This window comes from Verticillium alfalfae, genomic scaffold, assembly GCF_000150825.1.
Source record: "Verticillium alfalfae VaMs.102 supercont1.4 genomic scaffold, whole genome shotgun sequence".
Classification (NCBI taxonomy): Eukaryota; Fungi; Ascomycota; class Sordariomycetes; order Glomerellales; family Plectosphaerellaceae; genus Verticillium; species Verticillium alfalfae.
This window is the reverse complement of record NW_003315035.1, coordinates 1,592,670-1,616,956: the sequence shown is the minus strand read 5'-3', so window position 1 is coordinate 1,616,956 and position 24,287 is coordinate 1,592,670. Positions and strand designations below refer to the sequence as shown.

General features: G+C 54.8%; 12 protein-coding genes across 12 annotated transcripts; 7 read left to right on the top strand and 5 right to left on the bottom strand.

The window, feature by feature from the left end:
- Window positions 1–160: 160 nt before the first annotated feature.
- On the bottom strand, window positions 161–1,171 carry VDBG_03951 (rhamnolipids biosynthesis 3-oxoacyl-[acyl-carrier-protein] reductase; the record flags this gene model as incomplete). The annotated part of the gene is made up of 4 exons (XM_003005952.1): window positions 161–227; window positions 280–497; window positions 553–694; window positions 747–1,171. 4 exons carry the CDS (start codon window positions 1,169–1,171, stop codon window positions 161–163), a joined length of 852 nt encoding a protein of 283 aa, XP_003005998.1.
- Window positions 1,172–1,706: 535 nt separating this feature from the next.
- VDBG_03950 (conserved hypothetical protein) lies at window positions 1,707–2,021 on the top strand (the record flags this gene model as incomplete). Its single annotated transcript, XM_003005951.1, has 1 exon — window positions 1,707–2,021. One exon carries the CDS (start codon window positions 1,707–1,709, stop codon window positions 2,019–2,021), a length of 315 nt encoding a protein of 104 aa, XP_003005997.1.
- A 337-nt stretch (window positions 2,022–2,358) lies between these two features.
- On the top strand, window positions 2,359–3,528 carry VDBG_03949 (4-coumarate-CoA ligase; the record flags this gene model as incomplete). The annotated part of the gene is made up of 3 exons (XM_003005950.1): window positions 2,359–3,018; window positions 3,110–3,213; window positions 3,273–3,528. 3 exons carry the CDS (start codon window positions 2,359–2,361, stop codon window positions 3,526–3,528), a joined length of 1,020 nt encoding a protein of 339 aa, XP_003005996.1.
- A 1,419-nt stretch (window positions 3,529–4,947) lies between these two features.
- On the top strand, window positions 4,948–6,792 carry VDBG_03948 (conserved hypothetical protein; the record flags this gene model as incomplete). The annotated part of the gene is made up of 2 exons (XM_003005949.1): window positions 4,948–5,180; window positions 5,238–6,792. The coding sequence occupies 2 exons, from the start codon at window positions 4,948–4,950 to the stop codon at window positions 6,790–6,792; spliced, it is 1,788 nt and encodes a 595-aa protein (XP_003005995.1).
- Window positions 6,793–7,446: 654 nt separating this feature from the next.
- On the top strand, window positions 7,447–9,729 carry VDBG_03947 (predicted protein; the record flags this gene model as incomplete). Its single annotated transcript, XM_003005948.1, has 5 exons — window positions 7,447–8,058; window positions 8,172–8,376; window positions 8,780–8,784; window positions 9,138–9,594; window positions 9,647–9,729. 5 exons carry the CDS (start codon window positions 7,447–7,449, stop codon window positions 9,727–9,729), a joined length of 1,362 nt encoding a protein of 453 aa, XP_003005994.1.
- Window positions 9,730–9,933: 204 nt separating this feature from the next.
- VDBG_03946 (cytochrome P450) lies at window positions 9,934–11,670 on the bottom strand (the record flags this gene model as incomplete). The annotated part of the gene is made up of 3 exons (XM_003005947.1): window positions 9,934–10,916; window positions 10,969–11,353; window positions 11,419–11,670. The coding sequence occupies 3 exons, from the start codon at window positions 11,668–11,670 to the stop codon at window positions 9,934–9,936; spliced, it is 1,620 nt and encodes a 539-aa protein (XP_003005993.1).
- Window positions 11,671–13,361: 1,691 nt separating this feature from the next.
- Window positions 13,362–13,685, bottom strand: VDBG_03945 (conserved hypothetical protein; the record flags this gene model as incomplete). The annotated part of the gene is made up of 1 exon (XM_003005946.1): window positions 13,362–13,685. The coding sequence occupies one exon, from the start codon at window positions 13,683–13,685 to the stop codon at window positions 13,362–13,364; it is 324 nt and encodes a 107-aa protein (XP_003005992.1).
- Window positions 13,686–15,383: 1,698 nt separating this feature from the next.
- Window positions 15,384–15,902, bottom strand: VDBG_03944 (conserved hypothetical protein; the record flags this gene model as incomplete). The annotated part of the gene is made up of 1 exon (XM_003005945.1): window positions 15,384–15,902. The coding sequence occupies one exon, from the start codon at window positions 15,900–15,902 to the stop codon at window positions 15,384–15,386; it is 519 nt and encodes a 172-aa protein (XP_003005991.1).
- Window positions 15,903–16,535: 633 nt separating this feature from the next.
- VDBG_03943 (conserved hypothetical protein) lies at window positions 16,536–17,765 on the top strand (the record flags this gene model as incomplete). Its single annotated transcript, XM_003005944.1, has 2 exons — window positions 16,536–16,655; window positions 16,737–17,765. The coding sequence occupies 2 exons, from the start codon at window positions 16,536–16,538 to the stop codon at window positions 17,763–17,765; spliced, it is 1,149 nt and encodes a 382-aa protein (XP_003005990.1).
- A 149-nt stretch (window positions 17,766–17,914) lies between these two features.
- VDBG_03942 (beta-xylosidase) lies at window positions 17,915–19,705 on the bottom strand (the record flags this gene model as incomplete). Its single annotated transcript, XM_003005943.1, has 3 exons — window positions 17,915–18,501; window positions 18,552–19,194; window positions 19,259–19,705. The coding sequence occupies 3 exons, from the start codon at window positions 19,703–19,705 to the stop codon at window positions 17,915–17,917; spliced, it is 1,677 nt and encodes a 558-aa protein (XP_003005989.1).
- Window positions 19,706–22,643: 2,938 nt separating this feature from the next.
- VDBG_03941 (conserved hypothetical protein) lies at window positions 22,644–23,004 on the top strand (the record flags this gene model as incomplete). Its single annotated transcript, XM_003005942.1, has 3 exons — window positions 22,644–22,675; window positions 22,738–22,870; window positions 22,924–23,004. 3 exons carry the CDS (start codon window positions 22,644–22,646, stop codon window positions 23,002–23,004), a joined length of 246 nt encoding a protein of 81 aa, XP_003005988.1.
- Window positions 23,005–23,193: 189 nt separating this feature from the next.
- VDBG_03940 (cytochrome P450 3A40) lies at window positions 23,194–24,015 on the top strand (the record flags this gene model as incomplete). The annotated part of the gene is made up of 2 exons (XM_003005941.1): window positions 23,194–23,612; window positions 23,973–24,015. 2 exons carry the CDS (start codon window positions 23,194–23,196, stop codon window positions 24,013–24,015), a joined length of 462 nt encoding a protein of 153 aa, XP_003005987.1.
- Window positions 24,016–24,287: the final 272 nt, after the last annotated feature.

Sequence of the window (24,287 nt, the reverse complement as noted above, 5' to 3'; positions counted from 1 at the left end):
GGTATCATTGTGAAAGTGTTCGATGAATGGTGTGGCTAGTACATGATGCCCGACCCGCTTTGCACACGACGGACTGTGGTTGTTGAAACTGTGTGTTCACGCATGACAGACTATTCTGATGGGTAAAGCCCTTGCAGAGCTGCAGTCACCACATCTGGATTCAAAGACGGGACATCCTCCCTGCCGACAATCTGGCACCGCCATCCACCGCCACCTCGACGCCGTTTCTGAAAGTCGTCAGCAAGCTGCGCATGGTTCAAAATTCTGTAGGGTACTCACACATATTTGCCAGCCGGAGAGCAGAGAAACACAGCAACACCGGCTATGTCGTCGGCCTCGCCCAGTCTTCCCAATGGATTATCCTTGCTTAATTCGTCGATGCCGCCCAAATTGCTAATGAGACCTGACGCCAGCTTTGACGGGAAGAAGCCGGGCGCAATGATATTTGAGGTGATGTTGCGTCGTCCCAGCTCGACGGCCAAGTTGCGACCCAAGTGCTAATTTGTCAGTCCCCCACTGTTTAGCGGAGCGTTCGGCATGCACACTACTTACGTTGGCTGCTGCCTTTGAGACGGAATACATGATTGTACCATGCTCGCCGACATGTGGCACGTTGCTCCCAGCTGTTGAGCTTATGGTGAGTACGCGCGCCGGGTCCTCCCGCGAAGCAGCCTGCTGCAGCAAGGGGAGGAATCTGTGGACACTGATCAGCACGGTCTGTGACTCCGGAGACGAAGGCAGCTTACTTTTGCGCTAGCTCAAAGACGCCTCTCACATTGAGATCCAAGATCTTGACGGAGCTGCTCGGCGGCGCATCCTCGAACCTCGAACCCCAGGCGGCACCAGCATTGCACACCAGGATGTTCAGGCCTTTGCTCCCAATAATGCTCTTGACCTCGCCCACAAGGCGCTCGATATCCTTGGTGTCGGCCACGTTCGCCGCAAGGCCAATGGCCTTTCCGCGGATTTGGGGCAGCTTGTTCAGCTTCTCGACTGCTTGCGTGATGCCCTGCTCCCCTTCGAGCTTGCGGGCGGTGATGATGACGTGGGAGCAGCCAGCAAGAAGGAAGGCGGTGGCCATGTGCAGGCCAAGGCCGCGGGAGCCGCCGGTGACGACAGCCGTTCGGCCCTCGAGAGAAAATGCATTGCTGAAGTTCTTGAGCTCAGACATGATGACTTATGGGCGGTGTCGCAATGGACAATGAGGGTGTAACCGAATAGCGAGGCTCAGACAGCTGGGTGTCGAGTGGTTGAGACAGATACGACCAGGCACAGCACCTGGCTGAGTGCCAGAGGGGCACCTACCTTATCTCTATGGGTACCTCGACGCGCACCTCGGCAAAAAAAACAAGAGACAGCACCAACAAGGGCTGCGGGCAATGGGCACTGGCGGCCGGAAACTGGGGAAATATCGGGGTAGCTCCCCACTTCCTGGGATCCACCACGACCAGCAGTTACCCCGCAAGACCCCGGCAGCTCCTGCCGAGGGTCGATACGGTCATTTCTGAGAAGGAGCTGGGATCAGTTGCCGCGAGGCCACTTTATCACATCATGATCTCGATTGAAGATGCTTGCTGCTTGGATGTTTGGACACGTTCGCATCTTGGCCTCCATGATTGTATTGCGGCCATCTTTCATTACACGTCTCAGCACTCGGTAGATCTCTCGAAAGCGGCAGCTGCCTGTCTCATCGCAACACAGCAGTCATGGTTTTCACATCACCCTTTCCGTCACTTGACCTACCCAAGACAAATCTCCTCACATATCTCTTTCCCGAAGACCAACTCCCACAAGAAGACCCCCTGTGGCTTGACTGCAAAGATGACAGGATCAACCTGTCTCCCAAAGAGCTCGTCGAATGGGTCAAGCGGCTGTCGTTCGGACTTGAGAGGATCGGCGTCAAGCGCGGTGACGTGGTCCTGATTTGCACACCCAACCAAATCTTCGTTCCCGTCGCCTACCTAGGAATCGTCGGTGCCGGCTGCATCTTCAGTGGCGCAACCAGCTTATACGGTCTCTGAGCTCGTCACCAGCTCAATAACACGACAGCCAAAGTCGTTCTCGCCACCAGAACACCTCGATCACGTCCTCGCAGCCGCCAAAAGGCCAATCTGCCTAAGAACCGCATCTTCCAGTTTTCCGACACAGAAAGCGGCCACCCGTCATGGCATTCCCGACTGGCGTGCCCTTCTCGGCACCCCCTCCGAAGTCGAGACGTACCGCTGGCCCGATCTCACACCGTCCGAGTCTGAAACAACCGTCGCCACAATCAACTACAGCTCCGGTACGACCGGCCTCCCAAAGGGCGTCTGCGTCTCCCACCATAATCTCATCGCCAATGTTGAGCAGACAATCGTCATGCGCTACGCCCATAAGCCGTACCCCTTTGCCTCGCGCCCCGCCGAGCGCTGGATCGGCTTCCTCCCCCTCTACCACGCCTACGGCCAGCTCTACACCATTCTCATGGCCATTCGGCTGCGCGTGCCCGTCTACGTGATGCGCGAGTTCCGCTACGAGGACTTCCTCGCCGCCATTGGCCGCTATCGCATCACGAGCCTGCAGGTGGCGCCGCCCATCCTTGTCATGCTGTCGAAGCGCCGCGAGACGGCGCGCTACGATCTCAGCAGCGTCCGCGACGTGCTCTGCGGTGCGGCGCCACTGTCGCGCGAGCTGCAGAACGAGTGCCAGCGCCGCTTTGGCGTCCAGATCAACCAGGGCTGGGGTATGACGGAGGTGACCTGCGGGGCGCTGCACGTGCCGGGCGGTATCCGTGACGACACGGGGAGCGTCGGCCAACTTGACCCCAACTGCGAGATGCGGCTCGTCGACGACGACGGGCGCGAGGTCGGTGTTGGGCTGCCTGGGGAGATGGTCGTTCGAGGGCCCAACGTCTGTCTAGGCTACTGGCGGAACGAGGCCGCGACGAAGGAGTGTATCGACAGCGAGGGCTGGCTGAAGACGGGGGACATTGCCGTCTGCGACAAGAAAGGGTTCTTCTGGATCGTCGACCGAAAGAAGGTATGCTGCTGTCCTTTTTTGTTCTTCATCTTCCTGTCAGACTCTTCTGTCAAAAGCAACTTCTTCCAAGCAACGAAGCTGACGAAAACAGGAGCTCATCAAGGTCAATGCGCTGCAGGTAGCGCCAGCTGAGCTGGAGGCCGTTCTTCTCGAGAACGAGCATATTGCAGATGCGGCGGCGGTAGGCATCACGGTGTAGGTATTCCCCAAGGACGAGGTACAAGTGGCGTTGAACTCTGAACTGACGAACCTAGCAACGGGGAGGAGAAGCCGAGAGCCTACGTCGCCATTCAGGAGGATTCAAAGGGCAAGGTCACGCCGGCGGACGTTGCGGAATGGATCACGACGCGCGTGGCCAAGCACAAGCGGTTGACTGGTGGGGTCGTGTTCGTGGAGGAGGTGCCCAAACTGGCAAGCGGCAAGATTCAGCGCAAGACAATGCGCGAGTGGGCCAAGAGGGATGCGACGGCGATTGAGGCCGCCAGCCAACAAGAGAGGGTGAGGCTGTAGATACAAGAGACATTACAAATGGTTGTATACGTAGTTGGCTTAAGGTGCATGGTGGCAAGATTCTGGGAATAAAGCAAAATGTGTTGCCTATGATCACTTCTGTTGCTGAATCCAATTGCTCGAAGTTGACACGTGAACATAAATCACCCTCGAACCACTCTTGAGACCTCATATTTGTATCGATATCGAAAGATGCTTGTTGGCCATCCAAAATTAGGTAGGCACCTCAAGATGAGGTTGATGAACGGTGATGAGTAAAGACGAAGGAGTGGCCCGAATGCCAAGTGAGAGGCCAGCTGCTGGCGGCTGATGGCCTCGAGCACCATCTGGCAAGGGCAAACAGTTCCGAGCCCCACCAACTCCAGAAACGCCCTGCGGTTGAGGTTTCCCGAGCCACAATCAACAAACCAAAGGGGGGTCATGATCAAGCTTCCGACTGTCTTCGTCTCAACACCGCCCGCCAAGGCACCATCTCCTCCTCCCCGCAAACAACCCCAGACTGGCGAAGAGACACCCGTCTCAATGATTCAGCTCCACCCCAGGCTCGGTACCTTGACCCCTCGGCCGACCTCTCGGACGTTTTTCAAGGGAACAGCAAGTAGCCGTCACGCCATGGCGCTTGGAGAAACGGCTGGCCAGCCCTTGACCCTGCACCAGCACGCCTGTCTTGCTTGCCATGTCCACAGCCTACGCCGGGCCACTCCATCCCATGAGACCGGTAGCCCGGCTGGGCGGGCCACGTTCGCTTCGCTAGCTTGGTAGTCTGGACTTCCCCAAGGCTGTCGACTGGGATTCCCATTGAGCCCACCCCCTACCCGGTCCACCGTACAACGAACATGACTGAGTCTATCGTCTGCGACCACAGACGGGCGAGTGAAGACGAGTCATGGAGGCTCCAGACTTCCTTCTGCGGTACATCCTCTATGACTCGGCCGATCCTCAACAGCTGTCCAGTCCCGTGTTTCTCTGAGCTTGCTTCCCTAGATGCATGAAGCTACCGCCCCCAAACCCCGGTCATGCCACACCAAAGACCGACAATCATCGGCTGTCCGTCGCACAGCGCTCCTACGGGAAGTTGGTGTGCCGCACTTCGATATTCGATAGCCGGCCACGCACCTTGAGGAAGCCAACTGACAAGGGCCAGGGCCACAATGTGCATGTCATGACGCCAGCTGCTCGGCATGCCACCTGCGCTTGACTGACCTGTTTCATACCGTCCTGTATGCTGCTATAATACCCTCTATCCTGAAGGTCTTCCTGTATCGCGGTTTCGTGTCCTGCCTTCTCTCCATTATCTGTTCTCTTGATAGTCATCTCTTGATAGTCAAGGGCCATCCTGCCATCCTACGGTCTACTCCATCATACCCAGTGCTTCTGCATTCGACACTCGCGCCCGTTCGTCGACCATTTTCTACTGCAATGGCCGATCTACTGTTACCAGAGACCATGCACGCCGGTGATCGTGATGCATCGAGGAGGCTCGATGGCCCCATCCACTCCGAAAAGCACATCCGAGTCATCTGCGTAGGCGCCGGAGCCTCGGGTCTTCTTGTGGCCTACAAGATGCAGAAACACTTTCAAAATTTCTCGCTTGCCGTATACGAAAAGAACGAAGCGGTATCGGGCACCTGGTGGGAGAACAAGTATCCTGGGTGCGCATCACTTCTTCTAATTTCACCCTGTCGAAACAAAATGACTAACAGAATCAGTTGTGCCTGCGATGTGCCCTCTCACAACTACACATGGAGCTTCGAACCCAAGCTTGACTGGTCCGCTGTATATCCACCAGCGAAAGAGATCTTCGCGTACTTCGAAGGCTTTGCGAGGAAGTACGCCCTCTACCAATACGTCAAGCTCCAGCACCAGGTTGTCGAGTCGTCTTGGAACCACCAGGCCGGCGGGTATGACGTGAAGATCAAGGACCTTGCCACAGGTGCCATCGTCGAGGATCACTGTGATGTTCTCATCAATGCTGGCGGCATCCTCAACAACTGGAAGTGGCCTGCTATCCCTGGCCTCGACAAGTACAAAGGCGTTCTCCTCCATACCGCCAACTGGGATGAATCCGTGAGCCTTGAGGGGAAACACGTCGGCCTTATCGGCAACGGCTCGTCTGGTATCCAGGTCCTGCCTGCCATCCGCGACCAATGCAAAAAGGTCACGACATTCATCCGTGAGCCCACCTGGGTCTCTCCAGTTCAAGGCCTCGAACAGCATCGCTTCTCGGAAGAAGAGAAGCGTGAGTTTGTGGAGAACCCTGCCGCACTGCTTGAATACCGCAAGAACATCGAATCCGGCCTCAACGGTCAATTCGGCATCTTCCTCAAGAACAACCGCATCAACCGCGACACCCACACCTACATGACCCAGCAGATGAAGGAAAAGCTCGGCGACGCCTACCTCGAAGAAAAGCTCATCCCAGACTGGAGCGTCGGGTGCCGTCGTCTGACACCCGGCGTAGACTATCTCGAGTCCCTTACCAAGCCCAACGTGTCGGTTGTCTACGGCGAGATCAAATCCCTCGGCGAGCGTGGCCCCATTGGCGAAGACGGGCGTGAGCACCCCGTAGACATCCTCATCTGTGCCACCGGCTTCGACACGTCGTTCCGTCCCCGCTTCCCCATCATCGCCCCTAGCGGCGAGAACCTCCAGGACAAGTGGTCCGGCACGCCCGAGTCGTACCTCGGCATCGGCGTCGCCGGCTTTCCCAATTACTTTAACATGCTCGGCCCCAACTGCCCCATCGGTAACGGACCCGTCCTCTCGGCCATCGAGGCCCAGGCCGACTGGATGCTCAAGGTCATTGACCGCCTGCAGAGCACAAACGCTGTGCAGATTGCGCCCAAGGAGCAGGCCGTGCGCGACTTTGTCGAGTACAAGGAGTGGTTCATGACCAAGACGGTCTGGTCCGACCCCTGCCGCTCCTGGTACAAGCCCCGCGCCGATGGGCCCGTCGTCGCCCTGTGGCCCGGCTCGACGCTGCACTACATCGAGGCCCTCAAGGAGGTCCGCTTCGATGACCTCGACATTGTTCACGCCGGCAACAGGTTTGCCTGGCTCGGTAACGGGTACTCGCAGACCGAGCTGGACAACTCGGCCGACTGGGCCTTCTACATCCGGAACCGGGATGACGACGCCCCGCTCACAACGGGCGGGAGGCGGAAGGTGCTTTCGAAGAGCGGCACGGTCAAGTCGCGCGATATTGTTGTTTTCAGTGGCAAGAGGGACGAGGCGGAGGTGCAGAAGGAGACAGCGCGATTGTAGGGTGGATGGTCCGTAGGCGAGCATTGGTTTTTGGAGTTTGGGTAGCATGTGAGCAGCGGCGCAGCTTTGTGCCTGTGGGAATCATCACCGTACAGAACTTGACATTACCTTTTTTGCTGAATGTTCTGGGTTGCTGACGTGACCTTGTTTCAAGCCGTCGACTGAATAGGGATTGCTGTGGCAAATTATATATACAGACTTTAGAGAGATCACTGTCGTCGCGATTGCACCGCTTCCTGCACTTGCCGTTTTTATGTGGCTCTCGACATTTGAATTGTTTGAATGGCCTATTGTCCGCAAGTAATGGTCTCCATTCACTGGAGGTCGTCAGTGTAGGCGGCTGGGGGAGGGGGATGGCATTGTCTGCCGTTTCTGCTCTTTCCATTCATCCACCTCACAATCACCATCTCAATAGTTTACAACTCCTAGTTGAGTCTTGCGTTCGTTCTCCTTTTTGACCAATTGATGTCAAGGCAGACTTCTGTTCGCTTCTTCTTATAAGGCAAAGACTTTGGGTCAGCTAGGTCCTCCGAAATAGTCTGGCAGCTGTAACACATCTCACATCTTTGCGCAGTACTGAGAGGCACGATTGACTCTGCTCAGAAGCGGAATCAGACGCACACAAGGGATATTGCATCTTATTTCAAACACACCATGACGGGCTCGGACAATCACGATAACGAACGCGACCCCCAGAATGACGGCTACCGCGGAATTCGCAGCTGCAGCACTCATGCAGAGGCCCTTGCAGCCATGGAAGAAGACCTTGACAGTCGCAGAACGGGAGAGAACGCCGAGCTCAAGAGCGAGGTCGCGCTGCTGCTCAGGGACTTCTACGACAAGATCGACAAGTACGCCAAACCGCCGGCTGCTCACCGCGACATTGTCTACGTCCGGTCCATCAAAAAGGCTCTGGAAGCTGCGATCCAGTACAGGGAGGCGGGGGAGGCCTTCTCGCACCGGCTGCCGAGCTCGGCGCAGATGCTCGCTCTGCGGTATACCCACCAGTCTGGGACACTGGAGGAGGACGTGTGCGCCGTGCTCGTTGACTATCAGGTCAAATATGGTGCTCCCGTCCCGTTTCTTGGTTTCGGCTATACCGCGAAGCCTGTTCACGAGCTGCTCCTTGCCACGCCAGTGCAGCCGCCACATGTCATTGGCGAGCACGAGCCTTTGTTAGAACAGCAAGCCACGCCGTTTGAGGACATGAAAGACCGGGTGGAACGTCGCGAAGAGCAGCAGTCTGAGCAGAACGACGTGGCCAGCGTGCAGAGCGAGGCACCACACGCCACGATCCCCGTTCAGGAGACTCGAGCCTCAACTTCGGCGGGCCGGACGCAGAGTTCGACCAGATGGACTTCAACGCCTGGAACCTCCAGCGCACGATGAAGCTGAGACAGGACCTCCAGGGCCTGCGCGAGATGACGGCCGAGACGACGACAGCGCAGCGCGCGGAGATTGACGCGCTCAAGACGGACAGGGAGGAGAATGCGCATCTCTTGTCGATCCTGCTGCGGCAGATGCAGGAATACAGGAGGGACCTGCGGTTGCTGAAGGTGCAGGTTGCGGTGCCGACGCCCCCTCGTAAGCGTGTGTCGTCAACTGATGCTCGAGCAAGAGCTGACTTTGAGTTGCAGATTCACAGCATTCGAAGAAGCGTTCGGTGGATGCCATTTCCCTGGAGGATGAGACACGGAAGAAGGCCAGGACGGAGGAGTATGACGCTCAGTGGTGACATCACACCGCAACGAGGGAGTAAACACACCATGGGTTTGGTGATGGCTTGTTGCTATGGTGCTGTGGCTGCATGAGGTGGCTTCCCGCGGGGGTGAAGCACTGTGTGTTCAAACTCAGTTCCAGGGGACCATGTTACCCCTTGAGGAATTGCTTTTGGGGTTCTGCTTCGAAGGAAGAAGAAAAATAAGCACACTGCAATCGCCATGTTCACTATGCATGCAGTCAGACCCGGATTCTGTGTCACTCCTAGTTGAGGTCTGTTAGCACCACCATGCCGTCTAGGGTCCTCTCATTCTGGCAACAGATGGGGGCAGGTGCAGATTGCCCCACCACGCAGCTACGCAGGCCCCACCCAATCCAGCAATCGATGATTGATTCACGACAAAAGTGTCCAACGCGACATCAGACGCGACCGCTCAAGGGCCAACCATACCTAGCACTTACACAACCAACAATTGCGCTGGATCCCTTAAACTGTCCTAAGAATCTTCGTCTAGATCAATCGATTGCACAGCCGCTTTCGAAATATCACAACTACCGCACAAGCGTACCTCTACCGAGACGTCGTCCCATCGGCTACCAATCATGCTGCCAACCCGGTTACATAGACCGCTACGAGCGTGCTCGACAAACAACTCAGTTGCATTTCGATGCTATGCTACGAGAACCAAGCCAACCAGCAATACCTCTCCCTATGCGAACCTCTCTGCGTGAAAAAGAATGCAACAACACAACACCAACGACGGTCTCCACGCCAGCACCGGCACCGAAACCCAGCTACGCTGAGGTCCTCAACCACGCCATCGAACGCGACAGTCCAGCCTGAGAAGACTACACACACAGCATCTTCAGTGAGGAGCCCAGGACAGAACTTCCCCACAGCCGTGAATCCCAAGCGCGCCGAACCACCACGGGGCCAGAAGCCCGCCCCGAAAACCCGGCCCCCTCTTGATCCGAATAGCAAGGAATACAAGAAGGAATACAATAGCCTCACGAGGAGATGGACAGCTGGGCTGATTGCCATGCCTATTCTTCTCGTGACATCTTACTACCTTTTTGACAGAAGTAAGGGTGCCCGTCTCTTGTTCTGAGAGATCTAGCTAACCACAATGACTAGTCATCCTTGGACACGAGAAGAAGGAACTGCATCGTTTCGATTCTTCCAAGAACCCAGACGAGTCACCTATCAAGTCGTTCTAGGCACAGATTTTCTTTCCTCATCTCTGAATACCCACTACTCTTCCACAGCTCTCCACAAAACCCAGACGGGGTCTTAATCTCATGCGTTGTGATATCACTGATCTGGATTAGCTAGAGCTATCTCCCTGCCTTGGCTCAGGCATATTGACTTGCCGCCGCTGCCAGTGCAGCGTAGGAAATATGGTTCTTTGTTATGATCTATTCCTATGGAGCCACCCTCCGCCTCTTCACCCGAATACGGGCTCCGTCAGATGGAGTCAAGCGGGCCTCGGCCTGCCACTTCTGTTGCGGCCGCCGCCCCCGGTATTCCTCCGGGAACTCGATATCGTAGTTCTGCAGAATATACGTCATGATCATCTTCATCTCGTAATCGACGAGGAAACGGCCGGGACACGCATGCCTACCGTGCCCGAACGGCAAAAAGTGCGCTCCTGTGGACGTGAACCCGAGAGCTCCGCTCTTTGTCGCCTCGCCCTCGCGCGCACGCGAGAAGCGGAACGGATCAAACTTGCCCGCGTCCTCATGCGTCGCCTCGTCAAAGTGCTGCGGTGGCGTCAGCACCGACAGCATGCTCCCCTTCGGCAGCACGACGCCGTCCGGCGTCTCGAGCGAGTCGGCAATGACCATGCGTAGCATGGCGCGGTTACCAAAAGACGTCTTGCGCAACGTCTCGCGCCCGACGCTGTCCGCCTTGACCATCTGGGCGATCTTAGCCTTGGTCCATTTGATATCCTGCCCGTCGCCGAGGACGTTGCGCATCTCGTCCCGCAGCACGGCAATGGTATTGAACTCGGCGTCCGAGTCGATGATTTCGAGCATCATGTTGATCATGGTCATGTTGGTCTGGTGCGTGGTGCCCATGTTCGTGATGGTCATGCGCTTGCTGATTTCGAGAAAACTAAACTCGTGGCTGCGGTGCGCCAGGCCGTAGCGTATGGCCATTTGCAACAGGTCCTCGGGCTCGTCGACGGGCTCTCCTTTCTCGGCAGCCTGAATCATGTCCATGCGCTTATTAAACTCCGGTCGCACTAGGTTGTGGAACTTGCGGAGTGCTGCATTCATCGGCAGGGCGGCAAGAGGCCCGAGGATCGGCTTGAGAAAGACGGGCACCATGCCCATGACGGCGGCCATTGTCAAGAAAAAGTTGGACACGTCAATCGTACTCTGCCGATACTCCTCGTCTCTGCCTGGTGACACATTCTATCAGCCCTGGTACGCGAGACAGGAAGATGAACGCACATAGAGGTAGGCCCATGGTGTATCGGCCAGCAGCCTGCGAAATGATGAGAGGCATAACCTTGTTCAGATCCACCTCGCGCCAGGTTTCCGTGTCTGTGCCAAATTGTTCATCGAACGCGACGCGAAGTTCGTCATTCAGCACAGCCGCAACCTTCTCCAGCACGGCGTTCATGTCGCGCTTCACAATCAGGGCGTTCCAGCTATCAATCAACAGGCGGTCTTCGCCCAGCGTGTACGTGAGCTGATCCAACTCGACGAACGCATGGCTTGAGCTGATGCTGCTGTCCTGGAGAGATAACATCCAGCGCAGAGCACTCGGTGGCAAGATGACCTCGGTGCGGAGGCCGAGCCCGGGAACAAGGACAGTCCTCCCAAACTTGCCATACTACGCAGCTTTCAGCGCTCGTGCTCAACAATGGGGGTTACTCTTGACGCCACGGAGGGGCTCACCTTTTCGTAGGCCTCGCGGAAGAGGGCCTCGCAGTCAATGTAGTAAGCTAATCTGGTTCTCAGGCTGAAGTGGCCGGCGCCGGGCTTTTCTCTGATGCGCGGCACGTTCGAGGGGTATTGAATGCCGAAAGCAATGCTCAACAGGGTTGCGGAAACGAGGATCGCTATGGAGATGAATATCACGGCGGCGATGACGTGCCAAGGCTGCAGCGGTCTCACCAGGGGTGAAAACCGCGCGATGGCTGCTATCATTGGAGATGACGGCTGAAGCAACGATAGGCAGGGACCTCGGGTGCACGCGACGATACCATTGTTCTCTTGATTTTACCGGCCACGAAGCCATTTCGTGAGTGGGCGTCGTCACCAGCTTAGTCAGACGCAGGGATGGAGAGCGTTGTCTCAGTTCTACAGTCTGACAGTGTCAGTGCTCTTTATTGAGTTCGAAGCTATCATCATTGAAGATAGGCGTGCTTCGGTGAGTGCTCGGTAGGGGTCGGTGAGCAGGGAGATACCCCGCTCTTGCCCCTGAATAGAGCATTGCTTCAGTTGGACACTGAGTGATGGCTTTTGCTCGGACGCGTAGGCTTGCTCACGCGTAGAACCCCTTCCTGGCGACATAGTCCGATGGGCGTCTTCGTCATTGTGGTTGAACACCCAAATCGGCGGCTCAGCCGTGGGGGCTCATTTCCTGTGCGACGGCCCCTGACGCTCTGTAACCCCCGGAAGCGACCTACCCCAACCATCAGTAGAGTTCAGGAATGCCCTTGGCGCGTCTAGCTAGAGGCCAGGGACTGCACATGACTGGCTCGCATCCTTCAGGTGTGCTGCAAGTTGTGGTGGCTGCCGCTGCCGAGTGGCGAACGATGGCCACCCAGGTCTGCGCTCTCATCCCCTCTCCCTCCCCCTCTTCTCTGTCCTTCGCTCACCTTGTTTTCTGTGCAGCGGTTGCGGCGTACGTCAACTGTTTTGTGGTGTGCGACGAGTGGTGCCAGAGCACTACAGTCAGACGTACATGTTGGGCTGGTAGGTCAATTGACACTCCCGAACAGCGAGGTGAATGTGAAGACAAAATACATGGAAGTCCGGATCTGGTAGATGGCCAGCACAGTCTGATACCAGATGATGATATCTTCATCGCTCTATGATGCCTTACGATGAATCGGAGTAAGGAGCGGTGCCATCTTCGGTACACTGAATGTGCAGCAAGGCCTATTTACCCTGGTAGGATCGTGCGACTGCTCACTGCTCGGCGACGATACATGAAGCACGATACCGATCAATCGGCCAAACATTGTCATGGGTTTTTCAAGATCGAATGACGTCTAATGAGTTTTGAGTAACCTCAAGAGTGACTTGATTTCGCCTAAGTTCGCCATTCATCCGCACATCAACGTCTCAGGCATGACAGAGGGATGACCAGGGGAGCAGCCTGCTACTCTGGGGTCCAATATGCATACCAGTTGAGCGGTCGTCTCTAAATTCTCTTTCTTAGATTATTTTTGGACAGTTCGACTTTGATGAAGAATAGCATAGAGCTCGACTCTCTGGTCGTCAAGGCTCGTAGCGACTGCATGGCGACTGTCCGAAGCCACGAGGACCCTCGTCGGTAGACTGGCTCTGCCGTTTGAAGCATTAAAAGTTTCTTGTACAAAACATCACAACCATCATCATACATCCAGGTAAACATGGCATTAAAGAAATTGGCTAGAACGGTGAATGCTGAGAGAAATGACTACGATCAGCGCAGGCCGCTTGCATGTCAATCATTACACCCATCAGTTGAAGCGATCATGAATTTAACGAAGTTGTATTCCATCCTCCAAGGTATTGTACGAGTCACCATCTAGGGCACGCTCTAGTATCTAACCTTCTTCCTCTCACCAAGCTGCTTTCATCGTACACATCATGTCTACGCCAGAATTCTCACTGCGTCCAACGAGAGCTTACTTCCTGACATTGTTGAAGCGGTCAATGCCGTTGTTGATCCGCCTCTCCATACCCTTGGCCATCTTCTCGAGCGGCAGGCGCCTCTCCATGGCCTGGACGGTGCGGGCGACGGGGGGCTCGACGCGCTTGATGCCACGCTCGGCCGAGGGGGTGAAGTAGCTGATGTTACGCTCCCAGCGGGGCGCCCACTTGGCGGTCTGCGAAGCCAGACGCTGCTCGGCGCCGGGAATCATGAAGTAGAGGGGAGCCAGGGCGGCAACGGTAGCGGCGCCGTAGCAGAGGGTCTCGGAGCCCTTGGTGACGGGAATACGAGGAGGCATGGTGACTGTGCATGGTGGTCAGAAGGGTGGGATGAGGATGCAGTGGGGAGACGATGAGGCCTTACCTGGTGTGAGGCGGTTGTTTGTGGGTGGTTGTGTGGTTGGACAGCGACGTTACGAGGGTGTAAGTCGACTGCGATAAATGCGGAAGCTGTCGTGAGAGGCAGCTGTGAGAGATCGGTTGATGTTGATGTTGTTCTTTGATGAAGAGGTGACGGTGCTTGATGATGGATGGTGGTACGAAGAAGAGAGGAGGCTCTATGTCAAGAAACGAGAGGTCGAAGGGACACCTTTAAAGGCCATTCGATCAGGGGCAATGCTTCAGCTTCGGGGGGATGTGTGTGTGTCTGTGTCTCGACTCATTCGTCCAGACCGAAGGGCAAAGCGTGCGGGGTAGAAGGCACAGTGACTTTGAAACACCACGGCGAGGCACCGGTGAGTGAGGTACTATCAACATCGCATCATCCCAGACGTCGTCACGCGGGCAAGCCACCAATGCCCTGCTCGAAAGCAACGCGAGAGGAGGGGGTGATCACTGCGCGACCAGGCCCGTTGCGTCGCAGTCGAGGGCGTAGTATTGAGACCGCGCGTTTCTTGGTTGAGGCATGTTATGCAGCTGTGTCGTATTCCCCTCCCAGCGAGCTTCTGGCCGCCACTTCCGTCTTTACAGTGGTATGATGCTTTACTATCGTCTCCTGAGCGACAGGCGATGATGAGGACATGCTCCGGATGATGGCTTCAATTCTCTCATTTTTGACCCATTTCGATCGTTGTTCTGAGGACAGACAGTCAAGCCATGACCCCCTATTCTACCCAAAGCACAGTCGATGCCGATGAAGTCCAGTAGCACAGTAATGCCCAGGGGCTCACTGGCCATGGATCTTCCCCAGGCGTTGCTTTCAGTGGGGGCCCCGCCCGGAACCCACTGGAACCCACTTCCCCAGACAGCTGTGGCGAGGGTGGCTCTGGGGAAACAGGCGCTAATACAGGCGCCGCTGCCCGCAGCCCCGCTTCCCTGCTTGGCCCATTCCAGCTGACCTCAGAGCCTGAGGGCTCAGGCCATAGCCTACGTTGGGTGCCTAGGTACGTAGGTAGCACACCAACAGCATCCTGCGAGCCATTGGTATCGATTGATTCAGTCATCAGAGCTGCTGTAGAAAAGAAGGCGTGTCGCTCACCGACAGCTGGCACATCCAACTTTTGTCGTTCGTCTTCAACGCTCGTGTATGCTGCCTTCGCTCGAATTGAGAGCGTGGGAAGCTGCCTGGCGATGCCCCTGCTCCTCTCGGACGGGGAGGATCCGCGGGCATCACGTCAATCAGGATCAGGCTAGCACCAAAGCGCCAGCAATGCCCGCTCCCAGACAAAACACCTCGAATAGATACAGCTCCCCCACAATGCCCAGCCATGTCCAGCCATTGTGGCCCACAACCCGCCGTGCTGCAACCAGGACGGGAAACGCATCGCATGTGAAGTGGACCGCCGCCACGCTCACGATGGGCCTCGACCGTGTCACTGGGACTCGCAGCCCAAGGCGACAAGGCACAACTTTCTCTGCCTCTCGAGCTCTCGACGTCGCCAGTGGACAACGTTCTCTCTTTCAATTTGAGCCTCGTTTCTGCAACCCGGGTACTGACTATGCTGCACAGTGGAGCCGTAGATAGCTCGACAATCGCCCCGTCAACCACGAGCGGCAAATCAGCCCACGTGCTGCCCCTTCAACGGCACGCAAATCGTCCTGCCGATACGCAGCTTGTCGCAGTCCAAACCATCATTGATGCCCAGCAGCCCCTCGACGCTCGTGCCCTTGTCCTCCGCAATCGCCCAACACGTGTCCCCCTTTGCAATCCGATATTCCGCCTGGCCGATGCCGCAGTCGAGCTTCTCGACGGGCGCCTTGTTCCGATACAGCAGCCAGACGACACCGCAAAGGAACAACCCGATAAGGACGAAGAAGTTGAGCAGCGGCGCCCACGACTGCCGCCACGACTCCTTCTCGTGCTCCCACCGCCGTGGCGTCCCGGGCACGAAGGGTTCGCTCTCAGCGCCCTGTGACCCTTGCGTGAGACGGCCGTATCTGTTTCCCGGGGCGCCCTCCCAGTGGTTGCCTTCGCTGTCGCGGTAGGAGTAGGTCTGCGTGTCGGCATCGTAGCCTGTGCGGGTCACGCCCTCGGGGAGGCGCTCTTCGTCGGTGTCGTACTGGGAGAAGCGGGACATGGCGGACGGGGTGATGGACCTGAAAAGGTGCAAGAGGGGGTTGCCAGTAAGTCTCAAGATAAGAAAGCTAGATACCAGACAGGGTCTGTTTGTGGCTTAGGTACGAGGGAGATATTCAGGCCAACACATTGACGCTCGCCATGCTTATTACTGATCGAGAGCAAGCACAGCAGCACAGCCCCCCGGATCGTTTCAGAGGACGAGTCTTACGTCACCCGCGGTGAATCTGGACATGATGACCCACTAAGTCAGCACGTGACACACTCGAGAAGCTATGGCCACTCGGAGCCAATCCAGCAGACAAATACAAGCTCCTCTAAACCCTCGTGGTCCTTGGGGCCACAGGGCCTTAGTGGAAGCAGAGTGACGGGTTGACAAGGCTGCAGAACGGCCAGAAAGAATTCCACTTGCCTCTCGAAATTTCATTTGGCCGCTTTCGCACCCGCTGCCTCGTTCTGTTTTTTTTTTCTACGTCAGCTTATCATCTCGCTGCCACATCAGACGCGCCAACTTGCTATGCAGAGCGTCGGGCAAGAGTCAGCCCCAGTTTCAGCTCCAACCGACAGATACAAAGCAGGACCACTGCCCATTTTGCTAACAACATGTCAACCAAAACAAGAGCAAAAGCCCACTATGGCTGATAGAGTCACGTACGACTGGAAGCTCACCTCGCGCTCCGTCTCTTTGCCGTTTCGCCTGTTTGGCAAGCGATTCTCGGCTGGGGTTTGGATCCGACGAACAGAGGACAAGGTGGCACCGCCGCAGTCTTCTCTTCTAGATGCCAGTACCAGTGTCTTTATCTTCCGATCCAGACCATCCATCTGACTTGCGTAGGCCCGCGATGCACGCAAATACGAGTACCAGGCCCTCCCGGAGGGACGTTGCATCCGCGTCCTCAAGCTCCATGCTGGGGTCGGGAATGAGCCCCTGTATGGTACTCTCTCCAATTTGGCTCTGACAGACGACGCCGAATACGAAGCACTCTCCTACGTCTGGGGCGCCAATATGAACGCAAACATCATCTTCTGCCAGGATAATCGGATTCTGAGGCTGGGCGAAAACCTAACTGATGCGCTGTACTCGCTGCGACACAAGAAGAAGGACAGAGTCCTCTGGATTGATGCCTTGTGTATCGATCAAGAGAATCTGGAGGAAAAGTCGAGCCAAATTCCGCTGATGGCTGAAATCTATGCCATGGCCAGCTCAGTCATCGTCTGGCTCGGCAGGCCGACGGCGCACTCGCAAACCGGGCTGGATATTCTCGCTTTTCTCGCCGGCAGTGACAAGTTCGACGACAACGCGCCCTGGAACCGCATGGAGATCCAAGACGTGACCGCCGCAATCAGGGACATCATTGACCGGTACTACTTCCAGCGTCTTTGGGTCGTGCAAGAGGCCGCTCTCGCGCGGCGCGTCGGGTTGAACGTCGGACACCTGATGTTCGAGTGGACGGGCGGGTTGGCTACGCGCAGATTCCTGGCACGCATTAAGCTGGCAGAGCTGTCGCCCACCTGGCAAAAGTCGGGTCTGAAGGAGATCGATTTCCGACCTCTGCGCGAGTTGTTGGAGCAAAGTCTCGCCGCCGAGTCGAGGCGCAACGGCCGCCTCGAGCTCCCTTCACTGCTGGATGTTGCGCACTCGATCCGCAACAGGCAGGTTACAGACCATCGCGACCGCATCTACGGTGTTATGAGTCTCGTTACGCCGGCTCAAGTGGCGGGGTTTGTGCCGGATTACTCGAAATCTTGGGAAGAGACATACCTACAATTCTACGACTTGGTTGAGAGACAAGTTTTGGAGGATCCAACAATCACACTACAGGATGTTCTGAAGCATGAACGAGGCGAGTCGGCCTCGGCCTAGGCTTCGAGATCTCGTTCATTACCGCCAGTTCTTGGAAGTGTGCAAACAGCCATCAACGCATGCCCGAGAATGACGAGACAGTTTCAGCATTATCCCGAAACAGCGACCATGTTAGCCTATTCAGCGTTTCTTCAAAATACTACCTAGCCTTACGCAGTTTCAACTATCTCGATGTCCGTAAAGTCGGCCGGGTCCAGAGCTGGCTCGCTCTTCCCGAACGCGTATATACCAAACATGACGCCTGAAAACGCACATCCTACGGGAGGAGCAATTGTCAGAGCTTCTGACGTGCATGACACACTGGTTCTATTGTCTCCTGACGAAAATGACAATGTGTAGTCTTTGGGCTTTGCCTCGATTGACAGATGTATCGGCTTCGAGGTATCGAGCTTCTTGCCAGTGTCCAGCAGGGGATATGTTGTTTTGAGTTCACCGTTCTTGCCTGTCGGCTCCCGAACCACGATTGTTTGGAGCAGGCCACCGCCAATAGGATACGCGACCGCTGCGATGCCGATAGATGCGTGCGAGTATTGGTTCCACCATAGTGTGACGCCTGATTCATATCCCAGCCTGCTTGGCTGGAAAGACATCTTGACGCGGAAAGTCTCGTTGAGAGATGTCTGTTTTCTCAACAAGAGCGCTGGCGATTCAGGACTCGTGAGCTCGTAGCAGTTTCCGTGGAGTCGAAGATATCCAGGACGCTCTGTCAACGAGTGGCACCGCTTAATGGGTGTATCTGTGAAGAGTCAGCTGGTTCAAGGGCCACTTTTCTGCACAGGCGCTCACTCTTGTGGTACCATCCTAGTTCCAGATCAGGCCTCGACAGATCAGCCTTCCACTTGATCCCGCTCTCATCAGCCACCGCCTTCTTCTCGATGGAATCTCTGCCGACAGTCTCCAGAGATACGTTGCGGCCGAGGTTGAAGACAGGCCAATCATCCTCCCAATCGACCCGAACCATGAACGTCTCCCTGCCAAGCTGCGGTTCAAGCCAATTCTCACCATTCTTGACAGGTCGCACACCTAGCAAAACACCCCACCAGTTACCCCTGTCGTCCTCAAATATGTCGGCGTGTCCCGTCCTCTGCACCTCCTCGTCCGGGCCGTTGTACCACAGAGCCTTGCCCTGGCCCTCCCAGGGCCCATAAGGCCCCTGTTCGCTACGCAGCACCCATTCTTGGTGACCTGCTTCCGTGCCGCCCTCTGCTACGAAGAGATAGTAGTACTTGCCCTTCTTCATGATATGCGATCCCTCGGCCACACCGAACTGTGAAGCGCGGATGAGCTGTGGTGGAGTGAGCGTGCGGCCAGACGGCAGATCAATCTCCGAGACATGGATGGCGAAGTCTTTGAGCTTCAAGCCGGGCGTGCGCTGCGCCATGCGAACCGTGGTCGAGAGGTACACCTTACCGTCGTCGTCCCAGAAGAGCTGAGGGTTGCGTTAGTCTGCAGTTTTCTAGATCTTTTTGAAAAAGGAAATGACAGTCACCCACATCTTGGTCGAACCCAGGATTGTCGAAATAAACAGGCTCGGACCACGCGCTATCGTCCCAAATGTTGTCCGTCCAGACATAGAAGCCGCGGGGGAAGATGCGCTCGTCCACGGCAGGGCGATAGCGGTGAAAGACACCGTTGGTGAGGTACCACCGCCTCTCCTGCGGACGGTACCGCAGCGTGCTGGCCCAGGAACCGGCGCCGGGCTCGACAGTGCGCATGTCCATCTGGCTGCGGCGGTTGAGGGCATGGCCGATGAGCTTCCAGTTGATGAGGTCCGTCGACGCGTAGATGGCGGCGCCGGGGAAGAACTCGAACGTCGAGGTCGAGAGAAAGTACGTCGCCGGTGCCGTGTCTGTTGCGGGCACGACGCAGACCGTCGGGTCCGGGTTGAAGCCCGGGATGATCGGGTTCGTGAACGTGGCGGCGCTCTCCGAGGATGTCATGGTTTCGAATGGTCCGACGGGATGGCGCAAAGCGACTGGTGACGGAGTGAAGGTCAATTCTCCGAGCCCACACTACCAAGTCGATGGAGAAATTGATGTCGGTTATGCCGATTTATATCAGCTCAGGGCCGTTTCGTCGCGTTGATCACAGACCGAATCCGTGGGAGGAAGCGGTCTTCCCTTTTAGCCGGAGCTCGTGGTGAGTTATTCCAGCAATCAGACCACGGAGCTTGGCTAGCCGAGTGGAGACCGTTCCCCTCTCCGCGGCCGGCACCCGTGCCGGTGCCAAGACCGCAGGGTCGCAGTGTGGGAAACCACCACGTGGTGTCTCGATGTGGTACTCGTTCGTATTCCGCTGGGAGAATGACATGACTGTATGATCCAGGTACTCGTGTCTGTCTTTGGCAGGCGTCTACGAGGTCCGCCGTCTATGAGGTGGCCTATCGCTATATCTGCGGCCGAAATGCGAGGAACGACGAGCACTCAGGATTACTCCATGCCCGACTAACATGGCATTGATATGGCTCGTACGATTGGTCAGCACTGGTGAGACCCTTTGTTAGAAAAGCTGTGTGTTGGAGAATGGCGTCAAGCGGGTGGCCGTGTGTAAGGAGAACCCTTCGGAGCCACGGCACACGGGGGCTGATTACGGGCTAAGGACTACGAGAACGTGTGTACAAGGTATGCGGAGGGGCCCTCCAAGCTGCAAAGGCCCAGAGTCCAGATTTTTTCCAACCCTCTATCTTGATTCTACGACCTGCGGACCTAGTGCAGAAAGCCTCTTCACTCTGCTCAACCCCACGATTTAATACTTCAATCCGATACCTAACTGGGAACCGCTCTAGAGGGCTGATCAACCGCTAGACAAATTTCGTTGATTGGAGCGCAGGGGGCTCGCCGTTCGACTAGGTCCAGTCTTGATCACATGTTTTACCTGCACCAGCTAGCTCAAACTGTGCAGAAACGTGTGGCCATCGAGACCTTCCAAGTAGCTATCTCCCCGAGAGCGCAAGGGATGAGATAGAGATAATTAGTGGTCTGATAAGTCCCGCTCAATTGGGACCCCGAAGCCTGATCGTGCTATTGATGAATGGACAAAAGGAGATGTTTACGCATGATGATACAAGTTTGATATTCGCTGGTACTGTCAGGTCTAGATTGATCAACGTCATTATGGTGAAAATACGAAGAGGAAACCCGAAGAGGTTCTATAACTGGAAAAGCCGGTGCCCGACGAGAAAGACTGTTGCTGTTGTCTAATTATCATTGACACCTACTTTTGAGCCATTCATGTTACGTTGTTGCGCACCTTTTGTCAGGTATGATACGATTAGCGATAATCATGAACATGCGTTCAGAGTATGACCGAGTGATAATCAGAGGATATGGGTAGCATGGCTCCAAGGGACCGCCACTCGAAATCGGAATGTATGACAAAGCTTTCTTGTGAGGCTCAATAAACTTAAAAACGAGCCTTGGCTACGAGCTCCTCAGAGTTTAACTTAGTGCGTACGACAAAGGTTCTATTTCAAGGAGATATTCGGCAAATAGATAGTGAAAACCCCCAGTTCTATAGGATATTGGTTTGTGTTGAATCTATAAACAGAATACCTCCTCGTATACTTGCCATACTTTCTGTAGTACATGAAATAAGGTAGAGGTACAACTTTACTATGATCTCATGGAAGGTTTGGCTATACCTGTGAGTTTCTCATGACAGACTACACTTCAACCGTGGCATTCGTAACTCTGGTGGATCCAACCCCCGTGTACGCTGTAGTGTCCATCAAAATAGCCTTTGCTCCACCCCTAAAAGCATGACCCAGCTACTGAAAAGACATGCGTGCAGATTCTACAATTTGCTGGATGAGTGCTAACTTGTCGTAAACGTATTTCAGTTCTACCTGGGCCAGCCACTAGGTTCTTTTGTTTGTGCTTATCCCGATTCAGCCCGCTTATATCGTCAATCTGGCATTAGGGCTTACGTCATGGAAATCTAGCTTCTATAATCTTGAAAGAATGGCCTAGCCTCACTGTTGTTTAGATTGCTTGAAATGCTTCTATCATGTGAGTCGGTCAGCAGCAGCTTCATAGTGGTGACATGAAATGCATTGGTAAGAGCTTATCAACGTTTGTTCAACTGAGTTTATGCCGCCCACTTAGGTCGAGTGCACCCGTGGCAGCCCGAATCGAACTAATAGGTGGTCACCGCGTGTAAAACTTACAAAGCCTCAAAGAAGAGGGTGCCTTTCTGGCTTTAAAAGGACTGCCTGGCCTAGTAGCTTGTCAAGCAGGACCCAGCACTCCCCATTGCCAAAGAGCACATCAACGAAATCCCCAAAATGCGGTATCTTTTTCTTGAACTTGTGGTCACATGCCTAATTTTTGTCATCAAGGCCTTGCATATTTTCCAAACTCTTCGCTCCCCGCTTCGAAAAGTACCACGACCATGGTACGCCCCGCTGACAACTCTCCACTTGCGATATATTTTTTCCACAGGAGAAATTTGGAAGCTACTAGAGAAGAGTCATTATAAGTATGGTCCAATCTTTCGTCTGGGGCCTAGACATATTTGGGTTTCGGACAAAGACTCTCTCAAACGAATTTTGTCAACTGTAGACCTGCCAAAAGTAGCCATGTATGCCAAAATCTCCCGAGACAGAAAGAGCCCTGGCCTTTTTGGCGAGATGTGAGTAGAGAAGAAGCCATTTCCTTGAGCTAGCCGAGAAAGATATGGACGAACTCTGGCTAATTACAGATTTCTAGCCGATTTCATCCCCATAAACGTCTCAAGCGGTTCCTGTCGCCAGCCTTCACTGTGGGCTATGTGGACAATCTGGAGCTCGTCTTCCAGGGCGTTATGAGAGACCTTCTCGAACAATACAAAAACCGTCTGGTGAAACATTCGATAGCCGAGCAAGCGATTGAGACTAATCTTATGGACGATCTCCACAGGGCTGCTCTTGACATGTAGGTGTAGTTCGGTCTACGGACCATTTGAATGTTCTTTTGCTAATTCCTTCTGGTGACAGAATGGAGGAAAGCGCCTTCAGCAGAGGATTTGGGCAGGTGAACCCAAAGAGCTCGTCAGGTGACGCATACATGGATGAGATCTGGAAATCTATTCCAAGAGCCATCTTCGATGGCCTCGCAGACAGTTATAAGGTATGAAGAGCAAACTTCGTCAAGTGGCTATAAGCCTTGATAACAGTTTTCAGTATGTTTACGTCAAGAGATTCCTGCGAAGTATGGGCCTGAATGTCAATTTCGACTGGCCCAAGCAGATGACAACGGTGTGACGGCCACAGTAGCGTCTGTTGATCCCATTGCGCTCGCAGCACTGACTCAATAAGGCCATTGATTCGATCATAAAACAACGCACAAGGAGCAAGGAAAGCTCTTCTCCAGACCTTCTCCAGTACATCGTTGAGAATGGCAGGAGGCCGAACACAGAAGAGACTATGAGCTCTCGCGATGTATTGGACCAAATGTCCGAGATCCTCTTAGCTGGCTCCGAAACCAGATCCGGGACTATGGCATGCCTATTCTTGGAACTAGCGCACAATCCCCGTGTGCGTTCCAAGCTCCTAGCATCACTCCCGCCCAAGGATCCCCATGATCTTGTTGATATTGTGGAGAGAAAAACTGTCCGAAGCAGTCCAGAATACCGGTATCTTGAGGCTTGCATCAAGGAAAATCTCCGCTTGCATCCTATTGCTTCCGAGATGGGCCGGCGAACCGGTGATCAATGGATCAATTTCATGGGCTACGATCTGCCTCCGCATACGGTAGTTTCGGCTTCCTACCGAGACCTACATCGAGATCAGAGGTATTGGCCAGAACCATTGAGTTTAATCCCTGAGAGATGGCTGCCGGATGATCAAAGGGGTGATATCCCTGCTGCTGAGTATGTCCAAAATCTCAAGACAAAATTCGTTCAGGCTAACTTTATTGCCAAGTATCACAGCGTACTTCCCATTTGCTGCCGGCAAACACTCTTGTATTGGAATTAAGTACGTCATTCTATGTCTTGAAGGAGTAGTTGATGCTGACTTGAGATTTCCTCGAAGCTTCGCGTGGGCTGAAATGAGAATGGTTGCAGCCAACCTTCTCTCCAGATATGATAGAATCGAGGTCCTTGGGCAGGCAATTAACTTTCGTCAGTTCATTATCATACAGTTTCACACGGGCAAATAGAGAGTCATTTTAAAGTCACGAAAGTAGACAAGAAGGTGTGAACGCATAAGCAAAAAGACTGTATCTACAGAATTTCAACCAAGTCGTCGGCTCGCGGAACCAGGTCATTCTAGTAATCTGGTGTAGTTGATTACTACGACAGGGCCTTAACTAAAATCGATCGTCCGATACTTCAAGGATATCCTAAGAATAGCTAGATTGAATAGATATTCAGACTTCATCCATTACCTAGGATTTATGAAGTGACCTCCGCTCACGTGGCCCTTTTTGCAGCTTCGGCTGTGCCTGGGTGTCAGTGTTTAGTGTAGAGCAGAGTGAAGAGGCTCTCGACAACGTGGTCGCAGCCATAGATAGTAGACATCTAAATCCTGGCCTCAGCAGTCCT